This window comes from Corella eumyota, chromosome 4 (genome assembly GCF_963082875.1).
Source record: "Corella eumyota chromosome 4, kaCorEumy4.1, whole genome shotgun sequence".
Classification (NCBI taxonomy): Eukaryota; Metazoa; Chordata; class Ascidiacea; order Phlebobranchia; family Corellidae; genus Corella; species Corella eumyota.
In genome coordinates this window covers 15779966-15797079 of record NC_137493.1, presented here as the reverse complement: position 1 = coordinate 15797079, position 17114 = coordinate 15779966, and the positions used below count along the sequence as shown (strand labels likewise).

At 32.3% G+C, this 17114-nt stretch overlaps 3 protein-coding genes across 5 annotated transcripts; 1 reads left to right on the top strand and 2 right to left on the bottom strand.

Annotated features, from left to right (window-relative positions):
- The first annotated feature begins 804 nt into the window (after positions 1-804).
- Positions 805-7940, top strand: LOC145749709 (pseudouridylate synthase 1 homolog). Of its 3 annotated transcripts, XM_082565546.1 has the most exons (10): positions 805-1012; positions 1489-1674; positions 2174-2276; positions 2400-2528; positions 3113-3288; positions 3679-3817; positions 3918-4053; positions 4524-4629; positions 5080-5263; positions 6979-7940. In XM_082565546.1, the coding sequence occupies exons 1-9, from the start codon at positions 860-862 to the stop codon at positions 5260-5262; spliced, it is 1311 nt and encodes a 436-aa protein (XP_082421672.1). In that variant the 5' UTR covers positions 805-859; the 3' UTR covers position 5263; positions 6979-7940. The 3 variants fall into 3 exon arrangements, with proteins under 3 accessions (XP_082421672.1, XP_082421673.1, XP_082421671.1); XM_082565547.1 differs by having other exon boundaries at positions 3924-4053; positions 5080-7940; XM_082565545.1 differs by having other exon boundaries at positions 5080-7940.
- Positions 7941-8993: 1053 nt separating this feature from the next.
- On the bottom strand, positions 8994-12817 carry LOC145750945 (Na(+)/citrate cotransporter-like). The gene is made up of 13 exons (XM_082567016.1): positions 12693-12817; positions 12232-12497; positions 11533-11668; positions 11376-11459; positions 11108-11197; positions 10841-10989; positions 10638-10759; positions 10467-10587; positions 10202-10401; positions 9912-10030; positions 9499-9660; positions 9210-9347; positions 8994-9140 (listed from the first exon to the last, which is right to left on the bottom strand). The coding sequence occupies exons 1-13, from the start codon at positions 12786-12788 to the stop codon at positions 8994-8996; spliced, it is 1830 nt and encodes a 609-aa protein (XP_082423142.1). The 5' UTR covers positions 12789-12817.
- Positions 12818-13623: 806 nt separating this feature from the next.
- LOC145751077 (uncharacterized) lies at positions 13624-17032 on the bottom strand. Its single transcript, XM_082567157.1, has 6 exons — positions 16616-17032; positions 15993-16142; positions 15285-15347; positions 15043-15144; positions 14453-14575; positions 13624-14097 (listed from the first exon to the last, which is right to left on the bottom strand). Exons 1-6 carry the CDS (start codon positions 16703-16705, stop codon positions 13990-13992), a joined length of 636 nt encoding a protein of 211 aa, XP_082423283.1. The 5' UTR covers positions 16706-17032; the 3' UTR covers positions 13624-13989.
- Positions 17033-17114: the final 82 nt, after the last annotated feature.

Genomic DNA, 17114 nt, shown 5'->3' with positions numbered 1-17114 from the left:
AACCCTACAAAGTGTAATACATCGTCAAGAAATATCTAGTTCAAATTAACTTAAAGTACATAAAAAGCGTTTCGTTTCCTTTGCACCCGTTTGACTTAAACAAAACCTCGTTTTGTTATCCTGGCTTTGCGCAGTTTACGCCGTCGACAAAGAAAATTTAATGTCCATGAAAGAAAAAAAAGAAGTCAAATGACCATGTGGCCTACTTTGCTCGGCTGTGTGCGCAGGTTTAAACGAGTTCGACTCCCAAAGCACTGTGTTTTAATCCTGGAAAACACGATTTTGAAATAGGTTCTGTATAGTAAGTAAGCATGGGCATCGACAAGGTATATATCTCCTAATTCTCAAGTAGTTTACTATGTAGGTCGATGGATTACGTTCTCTGCTTTTCTCCTATTTTGAATGAGTACTCTGCCAATTAACTTTATTAGGTTTACTGTTAAAAATACTGTGCTAGTTATTTACGCGAAAAATATTTAAACGATTATCTTTATTTTTTATTTTATAATTATTAAATCATTTATATATTTTAATTAATTAAGTTATAATTCGATTTAAACCATGCCTATATTTTTTTGTTTTTGATGTTAATTTATATAAAAATAAAGTTGTATTGTTTTTTATTTAATAATGGTTATTTTTGATTATTAATTCGTATCTGAAAATATGATTAGAAAAGGAATAAAAAAGTATTATTAAAAAAAACAAAACTACGATCTGTAAAAAGTGCCTACCCTAAATCTACACGTGCTTACAAAACACATTTTGTATTTATTTATTTATTAAACTTGTTTTAATGTTTTCAAACTAACCGACTGCTCTATAAATATAAAAATCAACACACTAATAAAGTGAAGGTATGCTTAAGAGACTTGTCACTAAATTAAATACCTATTTTGTTGCAAACAACGTCAAAACAGCAAAAGAATTTCCGAAAAATTTGCTTAAAGTTGAAAGTATGGAAGGAACGAACTCAAGACATCCTGATCTAGTACCTGGTCCAAAAAGAAAGGTTTTAAAATTTTTTTTAAATTAAAACAATTATATTATTATGTAAAGGTGTTTTATTTTTAAACAATGGTTAATGGTCTTATTGGTTTATCTTTACAAATGTGCTTAATCTGATGGTGTTGTGGTCAGAACATTGGCAGCATAATGTAGTGATTATATATAACACTTGGCTTTACTACATGAGGTCTTGGGTTTAATCCTCAATGCTCTTAGGTTTTAGAGCCCTTAATAAGGACACTATAAACAGTATTAACTCCTGCTAATCCATAACTTAATCAGCAGCTTTATTATCGGAAAATTTTGATTTATTATATTACATACTGACGTAGTAAACTCGAGACTGGGTTGGGGTAATTAGTTTTACTCTATGTTTAGGCTGTGAAGTCGGCCTTTTCACATCAAGGATAAATAAATATAAAAACTCTCTGTATAATTTTGTAATCTTTATTACACCTTAAATAATTTTGTTTATCTTAGGCAGCAATCTTGATGGCATATTGCGGTGAAAACTTTTATGGATTGCAAATGGATAGAAATAATAGATCACTGAGGACCATCGAACGCGAGTTTTTTCAAGCACTAGTAAAGGCAAAAGTTGTGCCATCAAATTGCTGGGATGACCCAAAGAAAATGTCATATCGATGTGCCTCTAGAACTGACAAAGTAAACATTTGTATATATCTTTAGTCTCGATGTGGGAAAGTCGAATGCGTGACCTAAACATAGAGTAACATCAGTTACTCCGACCCAGTCTTGAGTTGCCATATACAGTTCGGGATATCATAGATTAAAATTGCCTAGTAATTATGCTGCTGATTAAGTACTGGCTCAGCAGGAGTTTATACCGTTTATATTGCCTTACTCAAGCCCCCTACAGCATGAGAGCAGTGGGGATTAAACCCACGAGCTCATGGTGATATAGCAAGTGTGCTTACCACGCTTTCGGTGCATATTCATATATTTATTTTATATTGGCTGTGGTTGGGGTATCTTTCTAATTAAAAAGTTATTTTATTACCCTGACACAGTCTTGATTTTCTTTACACAGCGTGGCTAAGGAAAGCTTTGACATTAAGAGGTTGAAATTTAAACCTGAGATCTTATGCAGGGATTTGTTAGTTGCTGAGTTTTTAACGTTCTAAATAATTTCTGTTTTTTGAAGGGAGTTTCAACATGTGGCCAAGTGGTTTCGTTAAAGATGATAATGAATGAAAATGTGGCAGAACTAATTAACAAGGAATTACCAAAAGATATAAGAATATTAGGTAATAACCAAAACTCAACTTGTCATTTATTTTAAGTCTTATATATAATCACACTTTTTTAATATTTTTTGTATATACTTTTATTTGTAAAACAAAATTACAATAATATCTAATATTGGTTAGCTGTACGAAGAACAACGCAAGGATTTAACTCACAAATATATGCTGACGGCAGGACCTATATTTACACCTTACCTACTTTTGCTTTCTCTGATTTTGCCAAAGAAAATGAAAACTACAGAATAACGCAAGGTAGAATTTTATTTCAATATTAATTACTTTCATTAGTGCATTTACACAAGCATAGTGAACTAGTTAGTATATATATTTATGGTTAGATTTACTAACTACCGGCAGCATGGTGTAGTGGTAAGCACACTTGCTACACCACATATGAGGTTGTAGGTTCAATCCCCACTTATCTCATGCTGTAGCGCCCTTGAGTAAAGCGCTATAAATGGTATTAACTCCTGCTGAGCCAGCACTTAATCAGCAGCATAATTATCGGGCAATATAATTTATAATATCCCAAACTGCCACAGGCAACTCGAGACTGGGTCGGAGTAACTGATGTTACTCTGTGTTAAAGTCACGCATTCGAATTTTCCACATAAAGGATAAAAATATATACAAAAAAAACTATGGCCTTTTTTGCTTTAAAACTATGTTTTAAAAATTAAAAAAAAACTATGGCGTGTTTTTGAAAACTTTTAACTATAAAATTGGTTTGCTTTTTTATTGCTCTTATATAATTTATTACTGTTAATGGTACTCAAAAACCAAATTAAAAAATTATATATATTTATTTATCTTTTATCACATTTTATCATTCACAGATAAATTGGATAAGATCAAGTTTATTTTATATCGCTTAAAAGGAACTCACACTTTTCATAATTTCACATCGGGTAAAAAGATGGGAGACGACTCAGCAAAGCGATATATTATCGAGTTTAATTTTGAAAAACAATTTATTCACGAAAATATGGAATTCATGACGTTTCGAATTAAGGTGTGGTGTTATCTATTTTTGTAACTTAAATTTGGCAAATTGTTTTTTTTTGTATATATATATATATATTTATATATCTTTATTCTCGATGTGGAAAGGTCAAATGCGCGACTTAAACATAGAGTAACATCAGTTACTCTGATTTAGTCTCGAGTTGCCTGTGGCAGTTTTAAATTATAATTCCTCAGTACTTGCATGCTGATTAAGTGCTGGCTCAGCAGGAGTTTATAACGGTTATAGCGCTCTTACTCAAGGGCATTACAGCATGAGCTCAGTAGGGATTGAACCCCTGACTTCATGTGGTGTAGCAAGTGCTCTTACCACTACACCATGCTGCCAGTCTATGTTATTGCTAATAAAGTATTTTACTTCATTTTCCATATCCACCAGGGCCAAAGTTTTATGATCCACCAAATAAGGAAGATGATGGGGTTGGTAATTGCAATGGTTAGTGGGTATGCCAATGAAGAATATTATGTTAGAGCATTCTCAAGTCCATTGGAAGATATTCCAAAAGCTCCAGGAACAGGTAACTTGCCCAAAAATACTATAACAAAAATTTTAATTCGTTTCACATTGGGTCATTTTAAAAAATAAAATTTTAGTTTAAAAATTATTTTGTTTTTAAGGACTAGTGCTTGAGCAAGTCCATTATGATAAGTATAATAAAAACTACAGTAAACAACATGGCGGTCTTGATTTTGCTGAAGCTGCTGACGATAGAAAAAAATTCATGATGGAACGAATTATGCCTTATATTTATAAGTAAGTGTATAGTTGTAAGATTCTATGATTTTACTACATAAAGTTCTGAATTTGATGTATTGTTGTTTTTATAACCTAGCTGTTATAAGAACACTTGCTACACCACACATGAGGTCGTGGGTTTAATCTCCACTGATCTCATGTTGTAGCGCTCTTGAGTAAGGCGATATAAACGATATGAACTCCTGCTGAGCCATCACTTAATCAGCAGCATAATTATCGGGCAATTATAATCTATAATATTCCAAACTGCTACAGAGGCAACTGGAGACTGGGTTGGAGTAACTGATGTTGTTCTATGTTTAAGTCCAGCATTCGACTTTCTTACATCGAGGATAAAGATATATAAAAAAAAAATACTGTTAAAAAAATTGTGAGTTGGGTCAGAGTGATATATGTTACTCTATGTTAGGCTCATAACTTAATTAATATGGGAAAATAGTATGTTGAATTATGAACACTTTTTTTAGACAAGAAATAGAAAATAATTGCATGAGAGAATGGTTAGATAATCTGTCAGTTCATGACTACTCCGGTGAAACATCAAAACTACAATGGAAGGAACAATGCGAAAGGGTAATTAATGTTTTAGTTTTAACTAACCTCAAAGTAAAAATGCCAAACTTTTTTTTTGTATTTATTTATCCTCAATGTGGGAAGGTCAAATGAGCGACTTGAACATAGAGTAACATCAGTTACTCCGACCCAGTCTCGAGTTGCCTGTGGCAGTTTGGAATATTATAGATTGTAATTGCTCGATAATTATGCTGCTGATTAAGTGCTGGCTCAGCAGGAGTTCATACCGTTTATAGCTCCTTACTCAAAAGCGCTACAGCATGACAGCAGTGGGGATTGAACCCATGACCTCATGGTGGTTTAGCAAGTGTTCTTACAACTACACCACGCTGCCGTTCCTTAAATTTTTTCCTTACACTGGCTGTAGATATATATATATATATATATATATTAGAAAGCCTTTTTTTATATTTTTTCATTATTTACCCAGTTCCTTTTAAATGATTTTAGGAAAAAAATAAAAAACTGCAAAATTTGGAAGAAAATTCGCAATCTGATAATGGTGAAAACATAGAAACTAAATCTGTCGCTACGGTTGAAAATAATCTAACAGAGGACAATAAAAGGGAGGAATTAAAATCCGAAAATGAAGAGAAATCAGATGAACCAACTTTAAAGAAAATTAAATTATAATGTTAAGTATTTTTTACACATTTTTTTGTTTTATTTTTTGTGATTTTTTATTTAAAAAATGGCCTTTTTTTAAATATTATTTTTTCTTTTTTTTTCTATGCACAGATAATCAGAATTAGGTCTTATTTCATATTTTTTATTGAATTAAGAATATATACAAAATCAGGCATTGAATTATTACAATACACATACATAATATGATCATTGAGTTTACAATTGTATTGCTTTACCATCACAAGCAACATTGTTATCAAATTTGGTTCTCACATTGCCCCAAACTTCGACTCTATCTGTTGAAAAAAGGGCAGAATACCCACGCGGACATTTACACATCATTACCCCCTTCACTTCAGCTACTTGTAGTTTTTGAGGGTAGATGACCATGTTGCTGATTTGTCCTCTAAACAGTTGTTTAAATAAGTGTTATTATTGTTGGGTGAAGTTGTGTTATTACAAACATAGTTTCTGTTATTTCGTGCTAATTTAGCAATATTATTAGGTAAGTTACATCGAAAACTGGCAAATTAAACCCCATATAATAGCATGCTTGGAAAACGTATTGTTTATTAGTCTGTAAGGTAAGTGTACCCTCTTTTATTATGGTTAAATCACTGAAAATACATTGGTCTAACCTGAGAGCTTGTGTGCCGTCCAATCTACCTGCATTTCTAGTATCCTGTTCTTGGCCTATTATAAACGTTCCACCACCTTCCATTGTCGATCCAGTGTAGGGTATGGGATCGTGTTCAACACCATCAACGTAAATACCCACTGTGTGCGAAGCGGAGTCGAACCATACGCACAAATGGACCTGTGTTACGTAACAGAATATATTCTTAAATGTATATTAAAGTCCTGGGCTGTAAATGTCTGCTCTAAACCAAAGTTATAGCTGGGGTCTTAGGTTTGATTACCACTGTCGAAACAGCAGTTAAATTGTTAGAGGCAACAGCTAGGATTACCAAAAAGATTATATACAACTCTTACACTTTGTGTGTCCATTGGCAATGGTGGATTAAACCGAAATATTGTTCTACTAGACCCTACGAATAACTCCGCTTTCGACATCGAGATAAAAAAGAACAGGAACTCGTTATCGTTGCTGTAGGTCGAGTAGCTGAACATGCTTGTTGGGATGTCCATACTTTGGATCCAAGCGCACACCGATGCACTACTCATATGCGGAAAGTAGCTGCGATATCGAACGTAATCGCTCGTCTGTGGCTTGTATGGAAAAATGAAAGTAGCCAATGGACATCCTAAATGTAATACGAAATCAACAAAATGATATTGCCTAGCAACAAGATATTGATGTTTTTAGGAGCGATTTGGCCATTGTTAAATCTATGGTCTTGGAGTTATATTATTTTTCTGTTTTTGCATATTTCACTTTAGTTAAGATTTACCGGCAGCGTGGTGAAGTGGTAAGAACATTTGCCACACCACACATGAGGTCGTATGATCTTCTGCTGAGCCAGCACTTAATCAGCAGCTTAATTTTTGACCAATTACAATCAATAATATCGCAAGCTGCTAAAGGCAACTGGAGACTGGGTTGGGGTAACTGATGTTACCCTATGTTTAGGTCGCGCATTCGACCTTCCCACATCGAGGATAAAAATTTATACAAAAAAATTTATTCCGGCTATATCATCACTTTTATTACACTACAATTGATTTTAGTTGACAAAATATTTACTTTCTGTCTCGCCGTAGGGAGATCTCTGACTGATCCGCACACCAGAAGAACCATTAGCTCCTTGAGGTCCGTTGATTCCCGGAGGACCTATCAATCCTTTGGGTCCGGGAGGACCTTGTACCCCAGGAAAACCCGGAGCACCGGGACTTCCCCGCAAGCCGTCATTACCCGGAACACCCCGATTTCCGGTGTATCCCTTCGGCCCGGTGTCACCCCTCGCTCCGATGTGTCCGGGTTCCCCTCTTGACCCAGTAAACCCTTTCACCCCAGTGTCTCCCCTTAGCCGCTGGGAGTCAGTTTTGGGTTCAGTTTCATCTGAATAAATAATTATAATATTTCTATGTGGTACAGTGGTCATGTTATTAAATTACGAATAAATTAGTTTTGGGTTTGAGCCGCACCAACGTCACACTGTTCGCCCTTGAGCCGGGCGTTTACAAATAGCTTGAACACGTCACAACAGCACACCCCTACCCAATAAAAAATATAAAATTTATCACCCTAAGGTGATATGGAAAATTAAAAAATGTTATATAATATTTCTATGTGGTAGTGTGGTACAGCGGTCATGTTATTGAATTATAAGCCGAAAAGTTTGGGGTTTAAGCCGCAACAATGCCACATTATTCGCCCTTAAATCCTCCGTTTACAGATAGCTTTTATGTCACAACAACACACTTTTACCCGTTAAATTTAAAACCAATTACTTTAAGTTGATATGCATAAGAATCTATAATATTCTTGTATTTTGCTGTTTTTGACCATAACCCAGTAAAATAAATTGCAATTTTGTGTTTGATTTTTATGCGTAGAATATAATTAACAAACTTGGTGACTTTTTGTAGTTTTACATGGATTTTTGCCCTTAAAATTTTAAGAGCATTTTTGTTACATGGCATGCAATTACCTTATCACCTTGTCAGTAAGTCTATTTACTATAAAATTGCATTATCAAAAGCTATTTTACCGAATAGACATATTCCCGAAAACCAAAATTTTAAGACGGCGTTTTACCGAGGTAAATTTATCTTCGGTAGCTACGGGTTATTTCCCAAACGGTTAATATATAAGGGGATTAGTGAACATTTTACAATGCCTGTAAAATTGACCTTTACGTGCCTAAGGTTTGGTTAAACGTCTATTCGGGTAACTAGTTTTTGGTAACATAACACTAATAATCATAAGTCATATTTTTACGTTGCATTAATTTATAAATCTATACATATACTGTAAATTAAATTACATTACGTGAATAGCTAAATAGTATATTAGGCTTACCGTCTGTTGCAACAATGTTTCCGTAACTGCAGTATACCAATAGACAACACACTAGAAGATTTAGATAAAAACTGCTGCTCATTTTGAACTAAGTTAGCCACTAAAGTTTATAAAAACTAAATGAATATACTCTAAGTGGTCGTACATATAGATGTTGTAAACGTTGAGCTACTTGTTAACATATATTTGTGATTAGGTTGGGTTCAGTTTCATGTTAAGCTGTTGCGATTACATATAGTTACATGAAAAGTGGTTTAAGAGTTTAAAATGTGTTTGCTAGACATCAATTTTACAAGTATTTTGAACCCTATTTAAATTAATAGAGCTGATATGGTGTCTATGTTATGTTTACCTTAATACTTAAAATAATTTTCTTAATGTGAAGTTCGTGTAGGAAGGTACATGTGTCTTAATATGATTTATGTAAAGCTTAAAACAGCCTTAGCAGGTTGTGTTGTTGTGACATGCGAGCAGAAAAAATGCAAAACGTTTTATTATCTTGCTTTTAATAACTTTTTTATAACAAATTTTTTAAATAGATAAAAAAACACATTAGTCTAAAACTCTAAATCATCTTCTTTGTGCTAATAGACTATATTTTTCTATAAAGCCTAAACATTTTAACTTTGAATATATGAAAACACTTGTATTCATTACAATTGCTAAACATAACTTTACAACAGTAAGCCTACTAAAATAACATTTGAATTAAATATTATTGTTGATTTGCTTTAAACAAAATTGTTAATTAAAATTAAGTATTAGTACTGTTATCTACTATAGGTCCTCTGGCCCAATCTGGAAAAGTAAAAAGTAAACCGAAATACGAAATTCCAAATGTGTTAATAAATAGAGAAATAACGAATACTCCAATGATATTTAGAATCCAGCCTGCCTTGATCTAAAAAAATAAACAAAAAATCAATTAAAGTAAATACAACCTTTTTTTTTTAAATACATTTTTACCAACCAAGTCAAGGACTTTAATATGGCCGTAAGAGAACGCTATTGCGTTTGGCGGGGTCGCTACTGGCAACATGAACGACAAAGATGCCGCTAGAACTGGAGGTATTAGCAAGTATAGTGGATGTACTTGTATAGCCTGTGCCTAAAACGTTATAAAGAAGTGTATTTAAACCATAATATAGCCTATAAAGTTAAATTTTCCTCGTAAAGATAATACATTAAAATTTAGGAGATATTTGAGAGTTATGGGAGAATTTAGGTATATTTCTTTTATATTTTTCGACATAACTCACTAACTGTGCAAGAATTGGTACGAATAAAGCCCCAGTTGCAGCATTACTTGTACATTCCGTGAAAAGACAAACTATAATAGTCACCACCAGACATATAACCCAACTTTCATATCCTGCTAAAAATGCTAGTTGTTCTCCCATCCACTGCGAAAAACCAGATTCCTAGAAATTATAAAGTTTTATGACCTTTTCTTGTAGTTTATTTTTTGATGTTAAAAATCTTTTGAACAGTTTTAATAGACGAAATTTAAAAATAATAGCTTAAGGATTGCTGTTAAATTTTGGGCTTTGTTGTTAGCTGTTAGGCACAGATTACTTTTTATTTTAACACCCTGCGCTATATTAAGCATATTAAGGCTATGTAGATATGTTTTGTACTCATATTATTGTAAGATTTGTCTTATTATTTATACCGTTGCACCATCTGCAAGGGCAAATCCTCCAGCTAGTAAAAATAAGACATTCCAAGGGAATTTATGGTGGACGGTCGGCCAATCAAGAACTGAAGCTACCGGTCCAATTGCTTCATTTTCTGTTAAACAAACAAACGTTGTATCACTTGTACTTTAAAGTTTTCACATTCACTTACAGTTACAGTCCTTGAAAAATTCCCTTACAGTCATGTAAAACATATTATAACATTACCGGTTCTTTAAAATATGTATAAACCTATACTATTATTACATCAAATTTAAAAACTTACCATCTAAAGTTTTTCGTAAAAATCTTGGTCTTTTACTTGGAAGAAAAAACAGCAAAGTAGCCATTGTCATGGCAACGGTACCATCAGTGACGTAGTCGTGATGGAACCACGCAGACCACCCGGTAATGAATTGCGGACCTCGAAAGAGCCAGAGTAGCACCGTGGTTACAAAAACGGCCAGAACTGTAACTTCGCCCCATCTATAGAAAATATGAATAAATTAATCTTAAAATTTTAAAATCTAAAAAGTTGTTAAGTTTCTTACTTCATTGGGCCCAGTTTCTTGTACTCGTTTTCAATAAATTTTTCCGCATTTAATTCACCGACTGCTTTTCTTTTATTTCGACAGCAAGAGAACATATTCGAAAAACTAAACAAAAAAGTATCTTTGATGTTGTATAGCCAAACAGAATATACTTATATAAATAACACTTACTCAAACCCAAGGTAAAAAAACTCAGCCATAAGTACGCAAGTAAAAGCATTAATAAAGCTGCTGGTAGGGCGTAAATAATCCATAAACCGAATGAGAGCTTCGGGCTAGCTTCAGGAAAAATTCTAAACAATTAAAAAAAGGTTAATATAGATCACAACGATTAATCTACTGCTTATATATTGTTACGTAACAATTGATCTTACATTGAATATTGTCCAGCTATGACGAGATTTGGTCCCGTTCCGGTTAAAGTAGCTGTACCGCCAATACTTGCAGCGTATGGCACACATAATGTTATTCCTTTGATTAGATTATCCATTCTTTTATTAAACTCTTTCTCAGTCTCGTTGTTCTAGAAAAATAGTAAGGCTTAGATTTCCAAACATAGGCAAGCTAAACACATTTTAGTTATCACAAATTAGAAAAAGGTAAATTCGATAAAACCCGAATTTAAAATCTTATTTTCTTACATATTCATTAAATCCTTTTTCTACAAAATGCACGTCGTCAAGTGACAACTGGTCGTCGTCTGGGTGGTCCATCTTTTCTAAATGGTCCAACTAAATAAAAAATGTTTGTTAAAAAAGGTGTAATAAGGAAGCCTGTGAAAGCTTAGATGTAATGTAGAAAAAAAGAACGCCTGGTGTGGGATTCTAACCGGAGACCTTTCGGCTTTTAATTAAGCTATCGCTAATAAGCCGTTTTATATGTATGACATTAACACTGGTGTTTTTTTACCTTGTCTTTCGATGTTGAATCTGTGAGCAATGCTATCTTATTGTTTTCTTTATTAAAACGGGAATCAACCACCGATGATATTTTCTAAAAAATAGAACTTATTAAAATTTGATCTTAAACTTATTCCAACATTATTTAATCTTCAATTTCTTGACACCTTAAATTTTTGTTTTCCTTCCTCGACTAGTTCTTTAAACACTGCTTCAACTATTGGTAGCATCATGGCAGTAGTTGCAGTATTACTAATCCACATCGATAGAAAGAATGTGGTGCTCATAAAACCGAACATTAAACTAAATGTAAATCAAATTAAATTCAAGTTATTCAAGTAATGCGCAACTGGACCTTATGGAAAGCTGCTGATTAAGTTTTGACTAAGCAGTAATTAATACAGTTTATAGCGACTTACTCAAGGAGAGCAGTTGGGATTGAACTTACGACCTTATGTAGTGGAGCAATTGTTCTTACTACTACACCACGCTGCCAGTTAAAAACCTAATCAGCAGGTTAATTATCGGACAATTATAATCTATAATATCCCAAACTGCAAAAGCCAACTTGAGATTGGGTCAGGGTAACTGATGTTACTCTATGTTTAGGTCGTTAGGTCGTGACCTTTCTATATCAACAATAATTAAATATAAATAAAAAAGTTTATTTTCAAAGCATGTAATTTTAAATATTTTTTATAGCACTTTTTAAGCCAAGCGAATTTTAAATACAAATTAGAGGGTTTTTAACCGGTAGCAATGATCAATATATGTTTATTATTCATTTCCGTGCATATTGTTCTTTGTTTGTTTAGTATAAGGTTAGTGTTTACATTAAATTTATCTTTACTTATATATATTCTTACCATCTTGGCTTCGCTCCGAATAAGGTTAAAACCCTAAGTGCAATCCTCTTATGCAAGCCTGTCGTTTCAACCGATATAGCGATAATAATTCCTCCAATAAACATCCACGTGGTGTCCTTGAAGTACGACCTGCTGACGTCATCGCCACTCATGACACCGGTTAGGGGGAAGATAATAAGAGGAAAAAATGCAGTCACGCCAAGCGGTATGGGCTCCATTATCCAATATATTGCCATCCAAAGAATTGTGTACCCACATACTGCTTCCTATAAAAATATATGTGTATTTAGCATAGATTTGCCTAATGTTAACTGTTTATAACTATCTGTTTGGTTGTCCTACAAGAATTCTAAAACCCCTTTACAAACGTGCCTTTATTTATAGACAAAAGAATGTTTTTTTTTCCTGTCCTAATTTAAAACTTTATCAAGGGTATAGACCATTTTATTTACTCTACCTACTTTGCCAGGTATAGCTATCGGTATTGGTAACAACAGCAACGGTGTCAATATAAGGCAGATTGTTTTCCTATATGCGTAAAGCTTTTGTAGCCACATTTTTACCACTATTATTTTTACTATGTAGTACTTAAACTTCTAAAAATGCCAAAGACGATCTGAGTAATTAAAACAACTTTAACTACAACCTCTTGGTCTCTTATATATCATACAATGCTTAACAGTGCATATAAAGTCTGTAACAGTTTAACAGCGCATTTAAAACTTTTAAAGACAAACGAAATGCACGAAAAAAAAAACTCAAGCACTTTTGTTGTTACGGTCTAAATATCTTGAAATTTTCTGAACGTTTTTAACCTATTTTAACAATTTTACATCGTGAGTTGTTAAAGTGATATACTATACAGCTTGTATTTATTAACTTGTATGAAATGTTAAGTTTTGGAGTTCAAATATATTAAATACGTTGTTAAAAACCATTGGACTATTTTTAATGAAATATTACTTCAATATCAGCAAGCAAAATCGTAGGCCATATACTATATACAAACATCTTGTTTATTTACCTTAATATACTAGTTTCTTTTCTTTAATCAATTTATTTATATATAGGAAAAAATTGGATTTAAAATTTATTTATTTGAGCTACAGAATTTAAACCTCATTATTGGTTATGTAACTGCACTTTAATGCCAAGTTAATTAATTCATGGTAAATTAACCAGACTTGAAGGGATGATAAAAGCTTTTAAAATATTGTTAACACATTTTGCTGTTAAGTTGGAAAATGGAAAAAGGTTGAATATATTAAACAAGTTATTTTATTTAACAAACGATTAACGCAAACTACAATATATTTTTCTTTGTTTTACTTTTATACAATAAACTATTCAGGCATTTTTTCGATTAGTAGGCCTAATAAAAACAGGTTTTTGCTAAAACATAGTTTATTACGACTTCACGAACAACATACAATAAATAAAGACAGAAAAAATAACAAATAAATCATTAAATTAACTTAATTAAAATAGCAAAGAGTCAAAATTACATAAAGTTAATATACAATCACATATTAAAAATTTAAGGGTATCATTTTGAATATTAAATTGTATAACTTCCACTAAAATTTCACCAATATCTGTTAAGCTAGGATGACGTAATAATTAATGATAATACAAGATTGGCATTGTCCAAATAATCAATACCAAGAAAAATACCGATAATTTTTTTTAAAAAACTGCAATGACATACACTATACACTTACAGTGTAGTTAACCTTATTGTTTGGTTCATATTTTGATTTAAATTCTAGTCGATTGGGTCACTGTTGTTGGCTCTCCCACCTCATAAGTTGGGTTGTTATAATCCATTTGTTTCGCACTAATGCATTCAATAACTCGGTCCTCCTCCTAACGGCGAATAATTTTTGAATTTTTATTAAAAATATTCATAAAATTGTTAATTTTAAAAATGCAAAAACATAAAAACTTGGGCCATGTGAAGTTTAAAAATATATAACCCCTATAAATCTAATAAAAGGTTAATACTGTTTTATAATAACGATAATTAATATATATTGTTCTAGTTACTTTTACAGAACTTTTGTATTTTATAACTTTTTCGGTCTTAATTTACAAATGCTTTAAAACTTAAATTTAATAATTAAGTACAATTAAAATATAAATTTTTAGCATGTTTTCATTGTAACAAAAAATTTGCTAAATTTTTACTAAAATAACTTTACTTAAAGTAGTTCGCATTTACCTTATATACTACTTTGTTGTGTTTTAAAACATAGCAACTTATTATAAAACCAGGTAGACACAGTAATATAGAAGCAACTCCACAAGCTGACATTACAATTTCAAGAGGACATATCGCCGACAACTTAAAACAAAAATTTAGGTTATTTTTAAAGGGTCTTAGAACTAAGTTATTGTCAGCAAGGCTTGGGGTTCAAGCCCTACCAAAGCCATATTCGCCATTGGGCGCAACGTTTAAAAATAGATTTAACATGTGCCACTAGTACAACCTATTAATAAAATATTAAACCCATTGGTGTAAGGTGATTAATTAAAGCAACCCTGTTTCACAACTCCGTTATAACTTAATAACTGGTCGTCCGGTAGTGTTATATAAAGATCATGGTGGCAGACAACGAGCCATAAGGTTTCGGGTTCAAACCGCACCAATACCACACTATTTGCCTTGAAGCCCGGCGTTTACAGATAGCTTAAAACACGTCCCAACGGCACACCTCTTCCAAAAAAATGAAAAACCTATCACCTTAAGGTGAAACTAACAAAAAGCTTAAAAATTAGCCTAACATTAAAATTAATAGTTTTAAAGCTTACTTGTACTTGAATATTGAACAAAAAAAACAAAGGAATTCCAATCCCAGCTCTTGTTAGGCTTAGTATACCTCCAATCGAATTTAACACCAGATCCCGAATAATCTTTAAAAAAGAAAAATTATTTTAGTTTATCCTCATCTTAAAACATTGACAATTTAAGTCATCATCTTTTTTGATAATGCAAATAATTCGACGCAACAACAATGTTTAAGTTATTTTTTAGTCGAGTTTTAAATACTTACTGCAAATTTTGAGAATCTTGTTAGAAAAGAATGGTACATGCCGACTATTCCAGCTAAAAATACCTGAAAAAAATAAGATACCACTTATTACAAAGATAGTTATTTTGTAACAGTATGTAAGTTATGTTTAAACAATATAAAAACAATACACTATTATATCATTGTTACTAAATTTAAGCACATAAAATGGTCCTAAATTTATAATGGGTTTTGAGACCATGTTATAATATACTATAAAATCGTTATGTAAACATTAATTAGTTATGGCATGTTTTATATCATTAAATTAATTATGTTTATTTTTCCCGCCAAGTTTATGTAATATTTTTATTATATATTTTTTTTGTTTATATCTTTATCCTCGATGTGGGAAAGTCAAATGCGCGACTTAAACGTAGAGTAATATCAGTTACTCCGACCCAGTCTCGAATTGCCTGTGGCAGTTTGGGATATTATAGATTATAATTGCCCGATAATTATGCTGCTGTTTAAGTGCTGGTTCAGCAGGTGTTCATACCGCTTATAGCGCCTTACTCAAGGGCGCTACAGCATGAGATCAGTGGGGATTGAACTCACGACCTTATGTGTGGTGTAGCAAGTGTTCTTACCACTACACCACGCTGCCGGTAATATATTATATATTATTATATCACTTAAACTGGTGCACAAAAAACCTAATTAAAAATGATAAAAATGATAAGTCTTTACCCAAAATCCAGACCATATAACAAGAATTAAATCCATGTAATCAAAACTTGAAACAATTAATCGACAACTTGTAGAAAATCCTCTTTCTTGAAAAGATAAATTTATGACGCCCAAGACAGTTGAAGCAATACCGAATACAACTTGAAATATCTAAAATATAATTTTATTTTGTATAGATCTTTATCCTCGATGTGAGAAGGTCGAATGTGCCACCTAAACATAGAGTAGCAACCGTTACCCCGAACCAGCCTTAAGTTGCCTGTGGCAATTTGGGATATTATATAGATTATAATTGCTTAACATTTAAACTAAAAATTACTATTTTTTTACTCAGCAAGAGTTCATGCCGTTTATAGCGCCTTACTCAAGGGCGCTACAGCATAAAAGCAGTTGGAATCGAACCAAGGACCTTATGTAGTGAAGCCAAGTGTTTTGACTATTACACCACGCTGCCAATATCTTAAAAAAGGTGTGTTATGGAAAATTCTTGATTTGATTTGAATTATTAGGTTTGCTACGTTAGGTCGTAAGTTCGAATCGCACCAAACCCAATCCAAAATTAAATATTTATATTTACTGGTATTTTCTATACTTTAATATTAATTAAATTATTTAATATTTACCGACAAGCATCTTTGAAAAATGACTAAAATCCTTTTTCTTTCTGGTTTAATATGCCGTACACTATGTCCTGGAACCTTTGGTTCACCCATATTGCTAATCAATTACTTTTCAGAAACTTAGAATATTTGTAAATTATTCGTTTTAATTCATCGACCTAATAACGTTTTCTTATGCCTATATCTTTTATTTAAGTAAAGATACCTTGCATTTGTGTATTGTATATGACTATAGCTTATATAATTTTCTTACAACTGAACTGTATTGAACGTTTTAGTTATTAGGGTTATTTAATTCCTTTTATTCTTCGATCAATTGGGTTCAAATCACAATCCTATTTCTGTTTTAAACGCTCAGCTTTACAAATCTAGTTTTAAATGTAATATTATATTGGGCGGATTTTATTCAGCCTTTGTAAAGTCTAAAGTCTCTTGTTCGCTACAGTTTGTCAAAACACTGAATGAATGGAGAGATTTAATTTTGAAAGTCTATTTAAAATCT